This window comes from Anabrus simplex, chromosome 11, assembly GCF_040414725.1.
Source record: "Anabrus simplex isolate iqAnaSimp1 chromosome 11, ASM4041472v1, whole genome shotgun sequence".
In the NCBI taxonomy this organism is placed as follows: Eukaryota; Metazoa; Arthropoda; class Insecta; order Orthoptera; family Tettigoniidae; genus Anabrus; species Anabrus simplex.
In genome coordinates this window covers 79,967,631-79,991,174 of record NC_090275.1, presented here as the reverse complement: position 1 = coordinate 79,991,174, position 23,544 = coordinate 79,967,631, and the positions used below count along the sequence as shown (strand labels likewise).

Genomic DNA, 23,544 nt, shown 5'->3' with positions numbered 1-23,544 from the left:
ACCATCTTCAGGGTTGCCAACAGTGGGATTCAAGCCCACTATCTCCCGGATGCAAGCTCACAGTCGTGCGCCTCTAACAAACAAACGAAAAGAAAAATCTTTGTTAATCTTGGTATAAGTATTGGAACAAAGCTTTATGTCTACAATGCTGTTACAATTTTAACTCTTCTCAAGGATGTGATTTGGGCTACTTAGAGAAGACACCTAAAATACCTGGATATCCTTGTGGAGAATTGAGAATTAAATGGCAAGATGAGCAGACGAACATCAGTATCCTCGGAGTCCAACACTACAAGCATGGAGGCAAAAATCAGGAATCGACTACACTGGTCTGGCCATATCGATCCCCTGCCAGAAACATGCCTCCCAAAGCAAATCGTGTATTCCCAAGTAAAGAACGGCCCACATAATCTTGGAGGGCAGCTAAAATGATATAAGAATATTTTAAAATGTAATCTGAAAAAAATTTGTGTCAAATTGACAGTGTCAATTGGGAAACTATAGCCAGTGATAAGCAGAAACAGTGCCACATCGTATATGATGGAGTTAAAATTTTTGAACAGGATAAAAGAAGATAAAAATCTGACAGGCGGTATAGCAGGAAAGAACGAGCAAGAACAAAGAATGGTGCTCTTTTATGATCTCTACTGCTATAATGTATAATGTACTATCATTGGAATAGAGTCTAAGGGTCTAGAATTGGACTGATCAGACACTTGACAAGATACAACTGATGTTCAAAAAGATATAGACAATTTGTCAAACTAATATAAATATGATGGTGTCCCAGTGTTCAGTGCGTTGGTCAAGATGAGTAGCCAGTATCTATAATTTTGACCATATTGGTCACTGTTGGTCCGTATTGATTATCAACAATTTGCTTTTGCTTTGAATCCTGAGCACTTAGCAAAAATATATATATTGTCTAGATTAACACACAAGGACATGTTTTGAGAACATAATTCTCTTCTGCAGCTCATAATTTAAGATCACTTATCACTTCTGAACCTATTGGAATAATATCATTCCTGTCTACTTAAAATAATCTAAAAACATAACTTTGGAATTCTAAATATAATTAAAACTCCATACCAGGGTGCGAAATCGCGGCGGGGAAGGGAGTCCCCACCTCCTCCCCCCCCCCCCCCCCCTCCGACAATTTTATCTCAAAACTGAAGTTGTCCGGGAGGGGGTGGGAGGAGAATTTTTTCATTATACAACAATGGGGGAAATGTAGAGCGCATACCTATTCTTATTGAAATTAATGTTTTTACTGTACATAAGTTCATAAAAACATTGACAATAATACTCATAATATAGAAATAATAGGAACAACTTTCCCACACTTATCATTCTTGTTGTAAAAACAGAATTCAAGCAGAAGGATTTAACATTTTTATTTTTCTGGTGGAGGGGGGATTAACTTACAGGGGAATTATATACCCCCTCCCCCACCAGGTACTGCCTTAATAAACACTAGTAGTTAAGCCCTATGATACCTCTCCCCCCGCCCCCCATTTCTTTCTGATTTCACACCCTGCTTCATGCTGTGTCTAAAATCTTCCAATTAAAATTGTAAATTTAAAAGGCACATGTAAAATAGTGCACTGTTAGTCATCATTTGCATGCGTGTATGATGTATCAAAACTGCATTCACCTTCAGCTTCAAACTACCGTATCACTTGTCTCTTGATTCACTTCCAAGTCCTCGTCCTAAAGTATTAAAAGGCGGAATGTTCCCTTGCTTTGTTTACATTGATGATTGAAAAAGCGTGTCCAATTTTTATTTAGTGAACTGTTTGTATTGAGATGACTAAGCCTGCCAGGAATAATTTAGATCCTTCCTTACGTTTAAATACAGCGGCCCTGGAAAGACATGTTGTGGACTTTACCGTACCAACTGAGGCGACAGTATGGAGTTTGATTATATTTAGGATTCCAAGGTTATGTTCGTAGATAATTTTAAGTAGATAGGAATGATAAAGTGATTTTAAATTTCAAGTTGAAGAAGAGAATTTATGTTCTTGAAACATGTACTCACGTGTTAATATAGACAGTAAATAAACATTGTATTTGCTAAGTATTGATAAGATGGATCCAAAGAGAAAGCACAATGGTTGATGAGAAGCCAGTGTCGGGTTGCTAGTGGCTCCTACTCTTTGAGAGTTTTACTCTTTCCATTATTGTATCTACATTGACCTGTCGGGACCTTTTCTCCTTCTGCGTGTCTTTGTTCGTAGTCTTGTACCACCTTCATTCTTCATTTTTTAAATTTGTCTCTTCCAATTTGCCTATCTTTGCTTTCTTCTTACCCTGCACTTTGCACATTGAGACCGAAACTAACTGGTTTGGGAGGGGGGGGAGAAGAAATGGATATAGAAGAGCTGGTTTTGATGAGGAGATAGCTCAATTAATCTTTTGAACATGGCAGAGTGTGAAGATGTAGACATCGTCCTCATCCTTATGTATTTTAATATTTTCTCTTCTTCCCACACTAACCTATTGTATGTTCCTTGTCATGTTCCTATCATTCTGTGTGTTACTTGAAAGATCTCATTATGTATTCCTGTTCTAGTTCCTTTCTATACAGGATATAACAGTAAGGTATTGCCAAACTTTCAGGACAAATTCCTCACATGTAGAAGAAGAAAAATGTTATATGGACATGGGGCGGGAAACGCTTTATTTCCGTGTTTAACCTTTTCACTGTCGTGTTTTGATGGTGAGGTGAATCCTCTGGGCTAAGTTATCTTAAAGGAACAAGCACTTTTACAGAAACATTTTTGTTAATACTATTACTGGAGAGCCTCCGTGGCTCAGATGGCAGTGTGTCTGCCTCTCACCGCTGGATACCGTGGTTCAAATCCCTGTCACTCCATGTGAGATTTGTGCTGGACAAAGCGGAAGCGGGACAGGTTTTTCTCTCGGTACTCCGGTTTGTCATCTTTCATTCCAGCATCACACTCCATTCTCATTTCATAGCATCTATCAGTCATTAATAAATCAGTTTGGGAGTGGTGACCCCATCATACTAATAGCCTATATCTGCTTCATTCATTACATCCCTGACCCGGTCAATGACTGGAAAACAGGTTGTAGGTTTTCATTCACTATTACTGGAATGTATGTATACCCCTTGACCCCATTTCCTGAAACAGGGTCAGGGATGAGGTGAAATGGTATTTTACGGCATGTTTTTATGGCCAGATGCCCTTCCCGATGCCAACCTCAGTTAAGGAGATAATGAAGATTACATGAACGCTGGTATATGAAACTGGGTAAGGAAGTGGACGGAATCTGCTGTCTCCTATGAATAGGAACTGTCTGGCATTTCCTTGGAAATGAAGAAAGGGAAGCCAAGAAACCATTCTCAGGACAGCCGACAGTGGAATATGAACCCACTCCCCTCCCGAATGCAGAGCTTGGCTCCATAGCTGTAGCATGTTAACACACACAGCTACTCCACTCAGTGATACTGTTACTGAAATACAATATAAAATTGGTGATTCCAGAACTGGTATGATCAAAATCATTAATGTTAGAAAAACTGATCTGAGGAGGTGGTAACAATTCCTCATCATATTTATCATTACGAGTTTGTCTAACACTTTCTTGAAGTTGAGCAGCATCCTCTATGCATTCTACATCTTCCTCATCAAAAATATTCCTCTGGGATCACTGTTTATGAGGAAACATTAAATTCATTCGTCGACAAGCTATGATGTCTACACGATAGCGGGAAAGATTTTATTTATTTATTTGGCGTATGGTGAATAATGACAACCTAAAAACTATTTGCACAACCACTGAAAGATAAGTACAAAGTAAATACAAATTATCATATCTATACAGTCAAAGAAAGCAATTTACAAAGTTTGAAAGAACAAGAAGAAAACATATATTTACATCACTATCCACCTATCAACTCTGCCATTTCATATATACACATTGAGTGCGAGTGATGTACATCTCACTAAATGTGAATGTCCAAAGCTGCCACCCACTTCACTGCTTCACGTGTTGCTGAGTTGAGGTCTTCCATGGTGCCAGTGAAAGCATGGAGTGGACATTCCTGCACTACATGTTTCATTGTTTGTCGAACCTCCCCACAATCACAGTATGGAGAAACTGACCAGCCCCAGGTGTGTAAAGTAGATGCTGTTCTACCTACTCCACATCTCATGCGATTTAGTCTACTCCAGGTCCAGCATGGCAGATCGAAGCCTGCCAGTTTTGTGGATGGGTTATTAATATCCACTATTGCCCAAGGTGGGGATAAAGACCACCCTGTTGACCATTTTGAGGTGGGGTTGAAGTCGCTGTATGTTATTTTCATGGCAGTCTTCCAAGCAGGCTGGCAAGACTTAAGGTGTGTGCATTTCTGTCTGATATCCTCATGAACAGGTAGATGTTCATTCTTCAGCATTTTGGTCCATAGGTGAAAAAGGGCCTTCTGTCTCCTGATATGTGGAGGTGGTATATTGCTGAGAACCGGTAACCATTGGATCGGTGTAGCACAAAATGTACCAGTTATGGTAGCGGGAAAGATGTTTCACTCCAGCAAAGCCAAAATGACATCAAATTGTTTTCAAAGCACCCAAAATGGAGTGGTAAATGAAATGTCGTATGGCTTTTAGTGCCGGGATATCCCAGGACGGGTTCGGCTCGCCAGGTGCAGATCGAAGCCTGTCAGTAGGCGACCTGTGCGTCATGATGAGGATGAAATTATGATGAAGACAACACATACACCCAGGCCCCGTGCCATTAGAATGAACCAGTTAAGGTTAAAATCCCCGACCCGGCCGGGAATCGAACCCGGGACCCTCTGAACCGAAGGCCAGTACGCTGACCGTTCAGCCAACGAGTCGGACAGTGGAGTGGTATATCTGCCCTACAGAACTTCTGTCAAATGCATGATTATGAATGCGTGTCCAAGTGTTAGTTTACCATGTGTTTAGTACTTGTGACCAATTTCTGTAAGTTCTGAAGTTTGTGAGAATCAGAAACAAATTCTACATGAAGAATATGATGTTATTCATATTTTAAAGTAAGGAAAACATATGTATTGAATTGGATGGAAAATAAAAACGTGAATTGTAACAATTAGTATCAAGTTCAAGACGGGTAAAAAACATGAAAATAATTTTATGCAATGGCTCTCAAGCCTGACCAAGCCACGAGCAATTTAGCAATACGCCTCGTACAGCCCATTTGAATTCATCCGTGAAACGATCTGATTGGCTACCTTCAGCAGCTAATAAAAATACAATGGTGCAAGATATAGACGTAATTATTTTTCAAATTACTTACCAGTATGACCAACACTGTAACACTCGTATACTCGGTTCACGTTGTTTTAGACCAACCTGTATATATAGGTTTGGCATTAAATAGGTTAAATTCATTTTCTACAACTCTGCTGTAGTTCTGTTTGTGAAATATTATTCTTAGCTATTTACTTCCAAGTACTATAGAATGGAAAGAATACCCTGGGTGGCAAAAACTACTAATTTAACGATGGTGTGCTTACAATAGTTGAAAAAAAAAAAGTCCTTGGAAAGAGCTATTGAAACACTATTGGACACTTGATACAGGCAAAATTCCTTTATGTTGCATGTTTTGGAGGGGAGAGTATAGAGAGAAAAAGAGGAAGGGACAGGCCAAGATGGTAATTTCTGAACAAATCATTGATGAGATAAATGCTAAATCTTTTGTGAGAATGAAATAACTAGCAAAAGAAAAGGCAGGAGAGGAGAAGGAGAATTATTGCCAACCAATCTTTGAACAGAGGAACCAGGGAGAAGAGACATAGGTTTACCTTAAAGTGCAGATAAGTTATATTGGCAATGATGGAAACTCTGACAAATGCACGATTATGAACGCATGTCCAAGTGTTAGTGTACTGTGTGTTTAGTATTTGTGACCAATTTCTGTAGGTTCTGAAGTTCATGAGAATCAGAAACAAATTCTATATGAAGAATATGATGTTATTAATAAAGTAAGAAAAACATAATTCATCTTTGATGGGTACTTCTCATACTTTGATATCACAGTTATTAGTCTCATAATTGTTAATGCTTAGTCTTTTAGTTTTCAATACTGTCTTTTAACAATACTTTAACAACTGGAATACAAAGTAGAAAGTTGAGTAATGTCAGTAATCTGTAATGCACTCTACAGTGTATATTTAATTATGGGAAACATACAAGAACAGAACGTACCAGCATACCACATGGAACACTTTCTTACATGAAATTTTTGAAAACGACACGTGCATCAACCCACCATCGCAGGGTTTAATCGGCCCATCTGGGATTCAGTGCGATATCGGGTTGATGCATGTATCGGTTCTAATGGAGAGCATTGTGAACATTTGATGTAAGAAAGAGTTCCGTGTGGTATTCTATTCTGGTACATTCTGCTCCTGCGCGTTCCCCATGATTAATGTGCAATGTAGAGTTCTAACGTGGAAATAGAGCTTCCGGACTCGTGTCCATATAACGTATTTTCTTCTTCTTCGTGTGAGGAATGCATCCCTAAAGTTTGGCCTTACCTTACTGTTATAACTGTATATGGTTTGCATTGTGAACGACCGATTAAGAGTGGAAATATTTTGAGCCATTTTCATTCTATCCATAAGTTGCTCATTTACGAGGGGGATCAAATATAAATGGAATTTTATTTTTTATTTAAATTAATTTATTGAAAAACACAAGGCAGTTACATTTTATTTTTCCACATAGTTTCCTGCTTTGGAAATGCATTTGTCCCTGCGTATAGACAGCTTTTTGATGCCCTCATCGTAAAAAGAACAGGATCGTGTCACCAGCCAGTTGCGCACTGAAGTTTTCCTCACTCTTGTCATCGTTGCCCTCCTAGAGCTTCTTTAAGCGGTCCGAACAAATGGAAATCGCAGGACGATAAATCCGGGCTGTAAGGAGGATGATCAAGTGTAGTTCAGTGCATTTCCTGTAGCTTGGAGACAGTTATAGCTGCAGTATGGGGCTGCACATTGTCGTGGAGGAGGATGACCTGTCGAAAAGGTTGGTCTCGTCTTTTGCCGCAATATGCAACCCTTGACTTGTTCAACACCTTCCAGTAGTAAACAGCATTGATTATGCATTGCTCATGCAAAAAATCAATCGGCAAAATGCCTCACCTATTGGAAAAAACTGTCGTCTGTAATACTGGTCCGAAGACGGCGATCGTGTTGTTGATTTTCCACATGTTCTCATCCTCCCTTGATATTTTTATGCCAGGCAAATGCACGTGTCCTTGACAATGTTTGATCGCCGAACTGTGCAGTCATTCTCTTGCAAATTTCTGTCACTGTAACTCCTTCACAAGCAAGAAATTTTATAATTATGCATTGCGCAGTGGAGGGGTGCACCGGTTGCTCTGACATCGTGAGCGTTACAGACAAAACGGCGGGAAATATCTAACAGCACGCTCTCTCCACTCCTAACCGTCCTGCCTAAGAATAGGAAAAGTGCAGGGCCAGTCCTTGATGTTCAGGAACAAAAAATCCTGTTTATATTTGATCGACCTTCGTAGTATCAGATGTGCATGTTCTGAATTCATAATTTCTTTGTATCGGGGCATGTATTCCACTAATTTGGCAGTATTAGTTGCACGTTGAAATATTTCCCCAAGCACTCCAGATGACATACATTTCTTTTCTGAATGACTTCAGACTCTGTATTGATTTGCTAATATTAGTTGCAGACTGGAGTATTTTCCTAAGCACTTCAAATGAAATGCATTTTCTTTCTGTATGACTTCATACTGCACGAGTTGAAAATTCATAAATTTGTTGTGCAATGATGGGGTAATCTTGTTATAGGCGAGATGATGGTTTCGTTGCTGTGGTATTATCGGCCTGAACATACGGATCAAGGTCGGCGACCAGAAGATATGGAGGACGAGATCTTTGCGTCGAAACATAAGGACATCAACAGCGTGGCTTGCATCGAGGACAAGTGTTACGTACTTACCTTCAATGAGTACTGCAGGTTCGTGAGTATTTTATTCAGTAGATAATAATAGATTAAAATGTGCAATATTTTGTTCCGTTTGAGTGTCCCAAGTTTTTGACAACCTAGGATGGATATTATTGCAAGAGGAAAAATATCTAACTATAGTGTCAGTGTGTATATTGTTATTTTAAGAATGGAGACCTCCTGTGTAACAAAGAACTTATTTTACAGGAGAGTGACAAAACTGTACTATATGGTTCAAAATAGGAAAAAAAAAGTATTATGCCAATTACAAATTATAAGTATTAAGGGGAGTAATTTCTGAAATTTTGAACTCCTACAATTTACCACTTATCATAACCAAATTTAAAACACAAGCAGATATTGTAGACATGATATGGGCTTTTGGGCTATGCCGTGTCAAGAAAACAAGGTGAAACTCTTTGTTTCGCAGAGAAATTTGCTCCATGTCTTTAGAATAAAATCTCGACCGTTCCCAAGGAAGTCCTCTGCAATAATGCGGGTTTGAATTTAAGAAGAATGCTTTACTGTTGAACCTGTGGTGGTGTGCTCGTTCGTCACCAGGTGGCTCGCTATATGCTGGCACAGCGCTCCAAGCGGGAACCGACGACAACATTAAGCTCCAGTTAAGATGTTCATCACACCGTGTATGCGTGAGGAGTAACAGAGAGGACATCACACGAATCGGGGACAAATGTGGTAGAAGAAATAAATAGAAACTAATAAAATAAAATGCAACAAAAGACACTAGGATAGAATAGAACAGAGCTGAAGAATGAAAAGAAAGTACGTGGAGAAAAACCAGATGGTGTGAGAGTAGAGGAGGGGCATAACCAGTGTACACACTTTGTGAAAGTATGACATTAACACACAACATATAGCTCGGAATGAACCAACTGGTGATGACGAACATACGAATTTGGAAAACATCGAAACGAAATAACTATATAGAAAGGACAGGGAAGAGAACCCCTTAATAGCTGGCAACCACGTATTACTTAATTGATAGCCAGTGTCCCTGTTGAAATTGTTAGGATTTTTACGTACTTCCACAGCTTCCCATATAATCCTAGACCTGTAGTGTTTTAGTGGGAGTAAGAGCTCGAACATCTTGGAACACGACATCATGACTCGACGATAGGGCGTGCTCGGCTATTGGTGACTTATCAGGCTAGGAGACATGGATAATGCAACAATAAAGAAACACAGTCTGTAGCAGGACATATTAAAATTAAATGGAATTATTCAGTGGCACAAACAGACAGGCTTAATTTCATCTGAGAAGAGAAACTGTGGCAGGAAAAGTAACTTTTAGATGTTAAAAGAAAACAGTGTCAAAAATTAGGTAGTAAATAACAGTACAGCTGATTTTTTTATGGAACCGTAATAGTATACAGTATAAGTTTTTCTGTACCCTGAATTTTCATTAACTCAAAGTATTTTCAGCACTTCGAGAAATCGAGGTTAGATTGTATTTAAGAAAAGCATGTTGACAGTACTTTCAAAAGTTCTGAAGGTTCTGATCAAAAGTATCTGGATACACTCCAGACCCCGTAAACTAGAGCCTCTCTTTGAGTCCAACCCTTCGTAAGAGTGTAGTAGCATCACGCGACTAGCCTTTTGGTGATCTGCCTCCAGGAGTCTCTACTTTGGGCATGGTGACTTGCTTTCTGTAAGCTCATCCTGGCCAAGCTCTTGATCTGGTCCGTCCATCGTAACGGTGCACATCCTCTAGGTCTTCGGTCGTCGACTTTTTCTCTCTATAATAAGTATTTCCATTACCTCCTGTCTTCTGGCAATATGACCAAAATATCCGAGTTGTTTTTGGTTGATAAGGGTCGACAGTCTTGTTTTGATGCCGAGCTGTTGCAGGATCGATTCATTAGTACGGTGTGCTGTCTATGGTATTCGCAGTAATCTCCTATAGCACCACATTTCTAGAGCATCAATCCTGCGGTGATCCGCCATCTTCATCGTCCAAGTTTCTGCTGCATAGGTCGCGATAGGGAAGATCAGACTTCGAATGAGGGTGAGCTTTGTCTTGGAAGTGATGGAGGTGTCCTTCCAGATACGAGTAAGTTTTGCTGTTGAATTTCTCCCAATCTCAATGTGCTTACGGATCTCAGGTTCGTAGTCTCCACTATTTGTGACAATAGATCCCAGATACTCGAAGCGACTGACAACCTCATGATCAGCAATTCTTGTTATGGAAGGTCTGTTCTTATTAAAGCGATCTACAATCATCACTTTGGTCTTTTTATTGTTGATTTCAAGACCATCTTCTCTGCTTCACTCATCTAACCTCCACATGGTGGTTTCTAGTTCATGATCATCTGTTACAATTATAACAGTGTCATCCGCATATCTAGAGCCTAGATGTTCCTGTAACTGCCACTGCTGCTATAAAAGGTAGCTAGGAACTCGATGTTGTTCACTGCTACGAGGTACCATCAGAATGGCTGATGCTTGGGAGCCTAGTGACTTCATACTTGGAATGGTTATTGGTTGCCACATCAGTTACCAGTGGCCTAGGTTTGACCTAAGTCGACTTAGTGATTGTTCAGTGAGAACTGGAAGACTCAATTACAATGAAGCCTCAGCCAGGTGGGCATCGTGTATTGGCTGACAGGAACAGTGGAGGATCGAAAAAGGTGGTACAGGAAAATCGCCCCCTTATTAACCACAAATTTTTCTGAGCACCATATTCGGTGGTGTAAAGAGCGCTGCCACGGGTGTGTGGACGACTGAAAACACGTGATTTGGAGTGATGAATCAGGTATACAGTGTGGCAGTCAATAGGAGGATTTGGGTGTGGCTGCGTAGTTTGGGTCATGTAGTTATGAGCTTACATAGTGGGTTCGAACCCCACTGACGGCAGCCCTGAAAGTGGATTTCCTGGCAAATGTTGGGGCTGTACCTTAATTAAGGCCTTGGTCGCTTCCTTCTCACTCCTAAACGTTTCCTATCTCATTGTCGCCATAAGACCTGTGTCGGTGTGACGTAAAGGAAATTGGAAAAGAAAAAACTAAAGTGCTCAAAGTGAAATATGGCCGAGGTGTGGTGGAGGTATTTTCCATCGAAGGGACTGGGTCCTTCCATAATAGTCCAGAGCATATTAAAGGCGTAAGGATAGAAGGGTGTTCTGACTGGCTGTGCTTTTTCTGTGGTAGAAAACAAGTTCAGTTATGATCACTGTGTGTTTTAGGATGATAATGCTCTCTGCCATAAACAGGGTCTGCGACAGGAATCGGCGACAAGCCGCCCGTGCTTGTGAAAAATTGTTTTAAGTGTAGCCGAGCTACAGAAAGAAGCCTGGCGAGCGACCTTGCAGTAGCTCACTCCCGCTACCCTTAGCCGAGGCAGATCCGGCACCCCCGGCTGGCGACAGCTAGTGAACCATTGTTTTGTATTAGAGTCTTCACACTAGGCTACTCTATAGGCCAGCTACTCGTCCTCTTTACGTTCCATTCAGAACACCCTTCAGTGTCATTGTGCATTTCAAGTTCTTTCTCATTACGTATTCCGTATTATAATCTGTACTAAATAAATATACATCATCACCGTAAGACCTATCTGTGTCGGTGCAACGTAAAACAACTTGTTAAACAAAAAATAATAAATATATCACATTCAGTATGAGTGATTTAATTATACAAACTGTGCAGTGTCCATGTGAAACTTAAACTGTGACAAGTAGGCTGTAGTAATGAAGTTGAGAAGAGAAATGCATAGTATGAAGTAAAGACGCAGTTTTTCAGCAACTTTAAAGAAAGAACATTCCAGGAAAGAAACGAGCTTTGTAATTGAAGTATTACAAATATAAGCAACACCACATTTATTAGATGTTCAATATAATTGAGATTTTGCTGTCAGACTCATTTGGCTGTATGCTCAGCACAGCGTCCTTCGGTGCAAGGGTCCTGGGTTCGATTCCTGAACGAGTCAGGGATGTTACAATTTGCCTTAGGTAGCACCAACACAGATACATTTTATGGTGATGAGGGTGTAGGAGAAGGGAAGAGTATCCTTAAAGTACAGCCCCGCCATTTGCCTGGTGTGAAAATGGGGAATCGCGGAAAACCATCTCAAGACTGCCGACAGTGGAGTTCGAACTCGCTATCTCCCGAACGCAAGATGACAGCTACCATGGCCCAAACTGCGCGGTCATTTGCTCGGTTAGGAATTTTAATCTCGTATGGTTAACGCCACTGCCTCAGGGACTGGGTGCTTTTGTTCGTCTATACACACAACACAACACACTACTAGCCACAACAGGTACACGCAATAGTGAATACATCGCTCCGTAAAATTGGGAAAAGTCCAGGCAGAATAAGAAGATAATGCAGATTTTTGCCAATACAAGGGCAGGCTGGCGGGCAATTTTTATTATTAATTAAGTTGTGGAGAAAGCAATATTTAAAGCAGCTTGTTGAGAGCATTCTTGATTTTACTTTTAAAATAAGGATTGAAGGGAATCAACCAGTAATTTTCAAAATGCGACTGTGTGTACGAACAACTCTACTGTACCATCATCACATAAATCATTGGATAGTTTATAGAAAAATCCTTTTTCCAAAAGATCTTTCAACATAGGCTGTGAATGAAACCTACAAATCTTTCCTTCTATCTTTTTGACAATAATAAGAGCAGTTCCACTGCCTGAGAACTCGTGATGAAGACTGGCGCTGGGCGGGGGAAGGTGGCTAAGTAGCACAGCCAGCTACCGCACGGTGACACGGAATTCACCTGAGCTGCTCTGTAGCTGATTTATGGTTGTGTGAAGCGGTCCTAAGATTCTGGATATGGACTGACCACCGCAGACCACCGACCCTCCTGAACACCTCTGGAATGACCCAGAATGGCGACTTCACTCTAGATCCACAAGACACACATCGCTAATTACACTTACTACAGCACTGCTGATAGATTGTCTGCCCTGCAGATTTTGAGTTGTAGTAAAGGCAGCCCGATGCTAATCTGCTCTACTGGCAGTATATCAGAGGAACTCTAGTAGGTGTCCACATACTCTTGGTGGATATGGACTGACTCTGGAATTCCTCTCTGGACCATGTATTGTTTTCAAAATCATGAAAGAAATGTTTATTGGTGATGTTTAAAAGATTGCCATTGTTAATAATTTTCTCTTTGTTACTTCAGGTATCGTAAATGTGTGCGCCGCTTAGAAGAGGGTGTTCGAGAACCCGGTCTAGTCGTGCCCGAATACGAGGGCTACCCCCGGCGCTCCAGACAACCACCTGGACGTGTCGCATCGGATATGGTGTTCTTCTGCAGGCGCGTCTACGACTTCCGTCAGAGACGCATCCTCAAGAACCCAGGCTGACGAGTTGTTGCCTCCGACAATGGTTAACGTTCTCCTCATCAAGCAAGACGTTCCTTGTGACAACCAGCAAAATTGCAGGTGAACTAAGAGTCTGTTTGAATTTTTTTTTTTTTTTTTTTTTTTTAAGTGAAACTATACATTTTGGAGACATTTCTGTAGTCTTTAAACAAAAAAGAGTTTGAAAAAATGTTCTGTCACCTGGTTAGTTCAGATAGACAGAATTAGAACATGACTTGCAAGTGGACTCCAGAAAGAGAAGAAGAAATCAAGGACACCAACAATGCACAAACCGATCTCTTGAGACCGTAATTTCTGTTTAAGAAAAAAGAATGATTTTTTCCAGGGTAGTTGAAGAATAAAAAAAAAAAAGAGCAAGAAGAATGAATGGAAACAAGTGTGAGGCTACATGCAATTAACAGTGTGCAGTATCGAAAGGCTTCTGAAGTACTTACCATCTTGGTTTTCTTTTCTGCAGAAGAAATATAAATACTGTATATCTTAAATTGGATCTGGTGGTGGCTAGGAAAAAATGAAAAGGCATTGCATATCCTTTTTGTATATCATTACTACAGGAAAAATGAACAGATTAGTAAAAATTTTTAATTTAATACTGCTGAAAATTTAAAAAAATAATATATATCACGTAGAGGGTATTAGGGATGGAAGAAAAAATGAATGAAATGGAAGAAGTGTATATTTTTTTTTTCAGTTTTGCATTTCAGCGATACCAAATTGATTTTGTTATTGTATTTCTTTTTGTGAAGAACATTATTGTAAAATTATTACTATAATTGATGTTGTTGTTATTTCATATACTCGAGTTTTTCTTTTATTTCTCTTCAGATGTGTTTTCAAGATTTAGTTGTATTTTGTCTTGAACTAGAAAAAGAGATTAAAAATCTTCTTTATATTAAATTGAAAATATTCTATTTATGTTAGTTAAATATTAAGCCAGAGCAAGAGATATGATCAGTAACATTTTCAGTAATCGCAACTTCATAGGAATTTTGGAATTGGCTGTAACACAGCATACTTTCTTTTTTAATTTCAGTTATTAACAAAATTGTCTAGGTTTTACCTTTATTATTATTATTTAATATTATCATAATGTGAAAGAAAAGATGAAACTTGTAATTAAGACATTTGTGTGAAAATATCTATAATATATATTTTTGTATTGAATATTGAAAGTTCTTGGTTAGGAATTACTGTAGGAATATATAGCAGAGTATGTTACTGTTACAAAATGCATGTTAAATGATCTGAAAATTCGTTTATTTCACACAAACAAGTAAGCAAATAAACAAAGCTGTACCGTAGTTCTATACTTTGTCTAGCTATTGTATTTTCTTTTGAATTTATAACAAACTCTTTTTTATTTATTTTTATTTTATAGAAAAACCTGTACCTAGGTACCACACTTGCTTGTGAAAATTGATCATCTGCAAGGTTTATTGTTTCTCTCTTTGAAAACAAATCTCCTCAAATGATCCAAACATACATGCTGGAAAACGAAAGGAATTTTGTTTTAAAATTTAGGCTTCAGTGAATGTTGTAGCCTGCAAAAATCATTTAGAGTTCTTGTATTGTTTTCAGAAAATAACAATTTTTAATATAGAATTGTATATTGAATTTAAACATAATTTGAAGAAGATTATTTCCTTTTCAAAGCATTAATTTGCAGGTATCATGAAAGGCACTATTCAAAAGGTTGTTTGAATACTTGTGGTTCTAAACATTGATTTTGGTTTGGTTTATTTGTTGTTCATAGCAAAGTTAGTTAGGCATATTTTCATTCTGGAGTTGATAAATATTTCAAATTTTGAATCTTTCTGTAGACATTCAGTTTTGAAATAAATAAAACTAATTGGTGTGCATGAGTTTTGAAAGTGTTTTTTAATAGGCACCAAGCTTAACGTTGTTGTTTCTATGTATGTAAATACATGGATATTCTTGTGTAATAACAACTTTTTGTTTATTCTGATCTTGCTTAATATCCAGTCACAGTTCCTGGCAGGAAAAGGGATAAAATGAATTCCCCTACGAGACGTGTAGGAGCAAGATATATTAATTTAAAATAGTTTATTTTTATGGACACAGACTTCATAAAGTATTATTTTCTTTGTCAATTTTCATCAATTATTTAGAAATGCCCTGTTAATTTGCATTATCTAAAGGTTTTCATGGAAGATTACAACCAGTGTAGTTTATCACAAGTTGTGATTGATAAATAAGATGATTTGTGTCATTTGACCTTTTCCATGACCAATTTCAAGTTTGTGTCTAGCTTACTTAAAGCATTCAAAATGTCTTGAAAGGAAAGTTAGTTTCCCACTCTTCCACCCATTATATAACATTTATTTAAGATTTTCTAAAACACAATTCTATATTTGATACTTACAAATTTCTTTTCTTACCAAAATACGTAACAACAAATGGGCAGAATTATGGGGAAGAAATTGAGAAGTATGAAGGGCAACAATCTGAAAAACTTCAAATCTTTGGCGATTGAAGTACAGAAGATGAGTAGAGCCCAGATTTCCATGCACTATCAAATCTCAAAATATGCATGCATTCATGCATTATCGTATGTACGATAAACTGCAAAATATGCACTATCACAATTCAGTTCCTTTTGAAACATTGTACAACAACTAACTTATCCAAATTATCCTGATTTAAGTTCATCCGTTATCTATCAGCAAATTCTTAAGCGCAGAAAATGATCTATCTACGTCACAAGAAGTGACAGGTGCATACTTGGATGAAGACATTTGGGAAAAAAGTGAAGTCAGACTGTACGTCTTTTGCATTTTCACCCCAATATGTCTTACATAACCTTGACTAATTCAAAATCAGGATTTGAACGGTGCAACTTATGTCTAGTTGCCGCAGCTACTTCTCCGTGCGAAGATGGCAGACACATTTGAATGTCCTCAATAACTGGTAATGATTGCCTGCTGCGATAACAAAGTGACGAGTGAGAGTTCTGGATAGGAAAATCCAGGAAAACAATGGAAGAGGGTTCAGTGCAAAACCAGGGTTCATAAGCTGCTAGCTCAGTAACGTGGCATCACAGAAGTGCAATACAAGTTTTGTTTTGTTTGTCTAACATAGACGAAAAATGAGCCGTCAATGAGTAATGCACAATTGAATGGATGAAAACCATAACGGTATAAGTGACATTAAAAAAAAAAAAAAGACTTAAGTGCAGGATGTAACTCCGGGAGGATGTATCCTTTCACCAGCAAAGGCATACAAGTGATAGCGGTATTATTTTTTTCTTTTTTTGCTAGGGGCTTTACGTCGCACCGACACAGATAGGTCTTACGGCGACGATGGGAGGGAAAGGCCTAGGAGTTGGAAGGAAGCGGCCGTGGCCTTAATTAAGGTACAGCCCCAGCATTTGCCTGGTGTGAAAATGGGAGCGGTAATTTTCTGCGCTCTAGTGATGGGTGGTATAGCTACAAATAACATGCTTTATATGAGTGTTGAAGATATTTCAATGCCTTTTTCTCTGAATGACCAAAATGCTACATATACCGTTATGGTTTTCATCCATTCAATTTACAGTTCAATTTATAACAATGTATAACTGGGACAGCTTATTCCTAAGAATTACAGAGATTGACGTAGTGTTTACTCAAGCAATAGATAAGAAAGTGTTTGGTTAATTGGATAATAGGACCTCTACCTTATGAACTAAATTCGGTTGTCACATAGGTTGCCAGGAATACATTCTCTCCACATATCAGTAATAGACATACTGTATAACGTGGAAAAAAAAGTCCCAAATTCTGCAAACAAACATTCATAAAAGGCACTATCATGCAAGTTAACATTATATATACGCCAAGGTCACAAGAAAAGTCATATTAAGCAGTATTAAATGTCCAAATATTCGCTATAAAATCGTCAAAATATGCAGTATTCATGAATTTTATCCTAAAAAGGCCAAAATATGCAAACATGCAGGAGAAAAGAATGGTTATTTGGAATCGTTAAGCCATAAAACAAATATTTGCAAAATTTATTTAAAAACATGCATTTAGATGGAAATCTGGGCTCTGATGACAAGTAATTACAAATTTCTATAGTTATGCTGTATTCATTATTGGTGTGTTTATTTCAATCCCAGTATCTAAGTAATAATTAAAACAATTACAAAAATATTAGGATCTTGGTGCATAGTACAAATTAATTGCTCTTTTGCCTTGAACATAGCTTGGATAATTCTTTCCTTAGTTTCGTTTCTTTCTGTCATTTGACTTGTACTTAATTTTATGTTTCATGTCATATTTACTTGCTCATGGATCATTTTACTTTTATCACATGTCTTGTAGTCTCCTAAAATGTTGCCACCTAGATAACTTCCATGCCATTTTATTTTTTCATTAACAGGTTGTACTGCTATCAGCGAAATCAGACATCTGTGGAGAGTGATCAGAAAGTTGAGATAGTTTACAAGTAGTTAATGGGATGTAAAACCAACAACATTATTATTAGCTTACCTTTTGAAGCCAGCCCCGCGGTGCAGAGGTAGCGTGCCTGCCTCTTACCTGGGGACCTCGGGTTCGATTCCCAGCCAGGTCAGGGATTTTTACCTGGACCTGAGAGCTGGTCCGAAGTCCACTCAGCCTACGTGATTAGAATTGAGGACCTATCTGACGGTGAGATAGCGGCCCCCGTCCTGAAAGCCAAGAATAATGGCCGAGAGGATTTGTAGTGCTGACCAAACGACACCTCGTAATCTGCAGGCTTTTGGGCTGAGCAGCGGTTGCTTGGTAGGCCAAGGCCCTTCAGGGCTGTAGTGCCATGGGGTTAAGATGTTTAGGTTTACCTTTTGAATCCTAGGTCTTGACATTGAAACGCAGCATAGGGGATCGGAATTTAAGTTTCTTTAAATACTGCAGACTCGTGTTAATAAATTTAAGTGCTGGGCTTCTGAATCCAAACTGGCTGGTTCAATCTAGACTTGATCCAGTGGTATTTAAAGGTGTACAAATAGACCAGTGTCATGTCAGTAGGTTGAATTAACTCCTGTGGAACAAAATTATCAGCATCTTGGTGTATCTGAAAACTGTAAAATTAGTTAGTGGGACATAAAAGTGATAATAATATAATCATATGGGCAACTTGCATGCCAATTTTGACATTTTGTTTCTGAAAGTATGGCAAAAGCATCTGTAAATGCTAGACAGTTCATTTCAACATCACTGTTCTTTCTTCCCAGTGTTACTTCTGATAGCTTGTGTTCTTTCAGTTTTTCATTAAAAATTCTTACCATTTTCTGCAGGATGCAGTTGAAGAGGAATGGAATTGAACAGTCACTTCATTTTACACCTGTATTTATTCTAAATGGTTTAGATATTTCACCCATAAATTTCAACTTTTAATATATGGTGTCTGTGAGGATTTCATGGATTAGATTTTCCAACTGAATTTTCATTCCCAAATTCTTGGATTATCTCATCTAGAGTATTATTATTATTATTATTATTATTATTATTATTATTATTATTATTATTATTCATTTTGAAAGAAGATTACAATACTTTCAAAATAAATTGTCTGTAAAGGGATCTTAGTTTATTTTGCCCCATAATACCAACAAATGAGGGTAATAGACATTTATAAGAAAAAGGAAATTCCAACAATTATCATCAGCTTCAGAGATTTTGAAACTTGCAAGCCTGTAAAAGTAACAAATTTTTTCTTTTGAAGTTATACAAATTATTTTAGTTTTAATGAAGTTCTTATTCATTTCTCATTCATGGTAAATAACCTCATATGTATGCAAAATCTTCCCTGAACCATTGGATGGATGCTGCTTATGGTTCATGCTTACTACTTGCATCAGAGGCTTTTATGTAAAAATCGTTGCTTACAAGGACATTGAGAGCAGGACCTGAACCTTTGGAATGAGGCTTTCAAGTCCAATTCAATTTTATATTCAGATTGAAATGTAATTTTAAATTCAATATTGTACTGATTATTTTCAAAGTTTATTTGAAGTTTCAATTTCTCTTGGAAACTGTTGAACTTATACTAGGTAAACATTAGGAGTTTGACTCCTGTTGGATGTCTGAGGTCGTTGATTTCCGTACTTCTCATACAATGAGGTTACAGCTCTCGGTTTCCCTTCATTTTCCATGGAGCTTATGTAGTGCAAAACACAGGAACGTTGAAGCATATTTAACAATACCAGATAAACTGTTAACGTTGTATATAAATTGTTAAATTTGAAAATCTCATGCACACGAATCACATACTGAAACCGATGTTTATTTTCTTGTGTAATAACTTTGAAAAGAAATCTAATTCCTTGAAGGATATGTATAGAATTGGCATTATATGTAATGTTTAACTGTTCTGTCTTGCTCTGTGCTTCTTGATTTGTTAATTGTACTATTACGATGTATATTATATGTAGCTTTTATCATTATTTATTTATTACTATTCCTATGATGTACCAAATGGAAAAAAAAAAAATGATTGAGTGATCCAATGACCAACATATTATGCACATTGTGTTTCTTTTGAGTTTACTCTTGTAATGAAACCAAATGCAACAATACGTAGCCGAAGACTTTGAATTAAAGGAGGAGAAAAAATTGGTGATTCAGAAATATCGTTGAAGCCTTAAATTAAAAGATTAAATAAGAAAATCTTTTAAAGTATAAAAAGTTTATGAAATATTAGGGAATTGTTATTTTGAATTTCTTTCTGTTAAACTTTTAAAATTTCTTTCATATACTTCCCTATAAAGTCCTCTCGAAGAAAAAACATTTTGAAAAATTGTTGGACAATGAGGGATTTTGGGAAGAAGAAAGCTGAAAAGTTTGAGCATTTTTTTATAAAATAGAAGTGCTCATAATCCTAGCATTTGTACCATAACTTGAAGGAAGTATAGAACTTATTATTATATTATTAAGATAGAGTTCAGAAAATATATATATAATATATTTAATTTAAAAAGTAAAAGAATCAATATTTATAAAAAATTAAACAAAAATAATGGTTTGTGTGGTTTCTCAGGTAGGGACTTTTTTAAAAACATGCTTTTAATACAGTTTTTTTCTTAGTAAAAGACTTTCTTAGTGCTTCTAGCAGTTCAAAAAACACCATACGTAAACAAAAACTACTTCTTTACAGACACCTTTCCTCCATGCTACAGCAGTGATTGTGAGGACAAGAAGATAGATTCCTTTGTGTTATAGCTGCTTTCTATTTTATTGGACATTGTTTGTTAAAAGAGAAAAAAGAATAATAATAATAATAATGTGAAACCAAGAAGAAATGATGGTGCAGTATTTGCTATATATATTTTTATTACCAATTGTGTCTAAATGTTTCATTGTCTGTTGCCCTACCCCCAAAACAGTTCATCACTCCTTTATAATATAATTATTATTTCATGATTTTCTTTTTTCCTTTTGTCACACCTTTGCTTACTTCATTCGCAGTACCCAAATATCTGTAGGTCATCACTAGGTCACGATAGTGTAATTCGGTTATAATGCCTTCAGTAGGTGCCTTCGCATGCCAGCAAAAAATACTATGGAGTATAAAGAATTTTAAAAAAGATATACACTACAAAATGATTTTAAAAGAACAACTGTTCAGTGTAGTACTGATCACATACCATAATTATTATACAACCTTCCTTTATTATCGTTATTATTATTATCATCATTATTATTATGATTATTATTATTATTGTCTGTTTTCATCTCTCAGAGAATAAATGTGTGATATGTCTCTTTATCAAAAAGAAAGTGTTTTATTTTCCTAACTCCATCCAATCTCCTTTCAAAGACCATTGAAATATATTTTAGAAATACCTCATTGTTGAAGCTTTCAACATATTTTCAAACACTGGGAGGAAATATCCTCAACAGAGAGAATCCAGCCTTGCAGTCTGTACCAGGTGTATGCATAAAGGCCACCACACACAGAAAGCTAAGCAATGCCAAGCTGTGGTGTGCTATGACACGAATAAAAAGATAAGCTAAGCTAAACTATGCTAGGCAGCAGTTTTATTGTCTTGCAGTTGTAAATAATTAATTACTCTATCTGCACTACTGTTCGGTGCATGATTTTTCTTTTTTCTCAAAGGGGTTCGACTAGCTGATATTGTGTAGGTGTGGGGGGCGGACGGAACAGATGATGAATCAGATATGTGATAAGGTGTGCAAGTCATCATATTCCGGACTCTCGGTCGTCTGGGTGGCTACTTCAGTTACCTCTTGACTTCAATATGTTTCCTGTCTATAATGTTTGAATGTGTGCTGTAAGGAAAATTAAACAATTAATACACATTCAGATGTATATTATGAAATGCCACATGGAGATTTGTTTATGGAGAACGACTATATTGAACTGTCCTGGTCCTCGTGCTTCAAACACAATTATTCATGTTTATTTTATTACTGAAATGTTTATACTGTCGTAGCTGGAAAACATAACAAATCGAGACATTCCTATTTTCTTTTACCCTCGAATAAATTACATGTGTTTTAAATTATACTCGACATATAAATTCACTTATAACTTCATCCATTTTTAATATTTTATAAATATTTTAAATATTAGTAATGCTGTGTTAAAATGGCAGCTCACCTTCGTGTAGAAATATAAGGCAGAAAGAATTCCATTTCTTTGTGGAATCTCCACTCCTTCATTTTTATCCCTTCCTGTCCACTTTTACTCTATTTTTGTCTTTTTAGTGCCTCCCTAAAACAGTCTCTCAGTCTTTTCCATAAGTTTTTAAGTTCTTTCTAAAACAATTTATGTTAGTTATTTTACCTTTCATGTTCTGAGTAACTGTTGATATATTTAGGAATATGGCATACTGTTACAGAACAGGTGCTTCAACTGTATCTGCTAAATTGTAAATAATGTGCATAAAGCCATGTGAAAAATGTATTCTTCTCAAACAATTAGAACTGTCAAAATTGATTAATTAGCTCATTTATAAATGGTAGCCTACTTACAATCAATTTGATGTAGGTACTGTACTTATTTCCTGCCAACAGTTTTCCTTTCTTGTCAAGTCTTTGTTGTAATTTGATGGCATATCATAAAGGCAGGGATATCTTTTCACCTCCTCAATTAGTCATTCTTCCTTTGGCCTGTTATCCATTGTATTAAAATAACGAAGTACTTACTACCAGAAGAGACTCCCAACACACGACTAAACACACATGACAGCCCATCAGATCAACTGCTCAGAAATTAAAAGTGCATGTACCAGGCCAGCTACAGCCAAGAAAATCGCCTGCCTAGCGATCTGTCTATCTTAGCTTAGCTTAGCTTAGCTTGACATAGTATAGATTAGCATAGTGGCCTGTGTGCGTCATCATACTTAAATGCATTGGGAGCAATAGTTTTTGCAACACCGCATAGCTTAGCTTAGCTTTCTGTGTGTGGTGGCCTGAAGTCTTTTCAGGTTTCAGTAAGAGACAGCGCCAGTGAACAGTGTGCAGCATATGAATTTGACACATACGTCAGTTTATTCGTCTGACATTAACCTACCAACACACATAAGTTGAGTCCATCAAACACTAGCATCGGTGTTGTATCGTTTAGTGATCATGTCGACGTTTGTGCCTGAAAAGGAACATTTGTGGCACGCATTGTTTTTCTTATTTAATCAAAAGAAAAAGGCTGTGGAAAGTCCTTGTTTGCTGGTAGAAACGTATGATGAACACACTCCGTTGATTAGAACATTCGACAATTGAAATTTGGCGATTTCAATGTGAAAGACAGCGCGCTCTGATAGACCACAAAAGTGCAAAGAAGTGCCAGAAGACATGGCAAAGTGATTTTGTTACATGACAGTGAAATCTCTTGGATGGGACATCCTTCCACACCCGCCGTACTGCTCCGACCTGGCGCCTTCTATCACCTCTTTGCATCAACGGGACATGCACTCGCAGAGCAGCACTTCAGCACTTTCGAGGAAGTTGGAAAATGGCTCGACAAATGGTTTGCCACAAAAGACAAGCAGTTTATCTGGCATGGTATTCATAACTTACCTGAAAGATGGGCGAAGTGTGTAGAAGCTGATGGCCAATATTTTGAATAAACAAAAACTGAATTTCCCTTGAATATCACATGTTTTCTTTACCACAAAAACTGGCAAAAACTTATGCAACCACCTGGTATTGTTTCAGGAACATATGAACAGGACTAAACAGGAAG

At 37.5% G+C, this 23,544-nt stretch overlaps 1 protein-coding gene across 1 annotated transcript in view; it reads left to right on the top strand.

Moving 5' to 3' along the window:
• The window catches only part of LOC136883504 (platelet binding protein GspB), a 416,272-nt gene extending 395,166 nt beyond the window's left edge, over window positions 1–21,106 (top strand). The window contains exons 5-6 of the mRNA XM_067155850.2: window positions 7,844–8,012; window positions 13,155–21,106. Of these exons, the coding sequence (XP_067011951.2) occupies window positions 7,844–8,012; window positions 13,155–13,338 (353 nt within the window). The 3' untranslated portion in view covers window positions 13,339–21,106. The remainder of the gene's footprint in view (window positions 1–7,843; window positions 8,013–13,154) is intronic.
• Window positions 21,107–23,544: the final 2,438 nt, after the last annotated feature.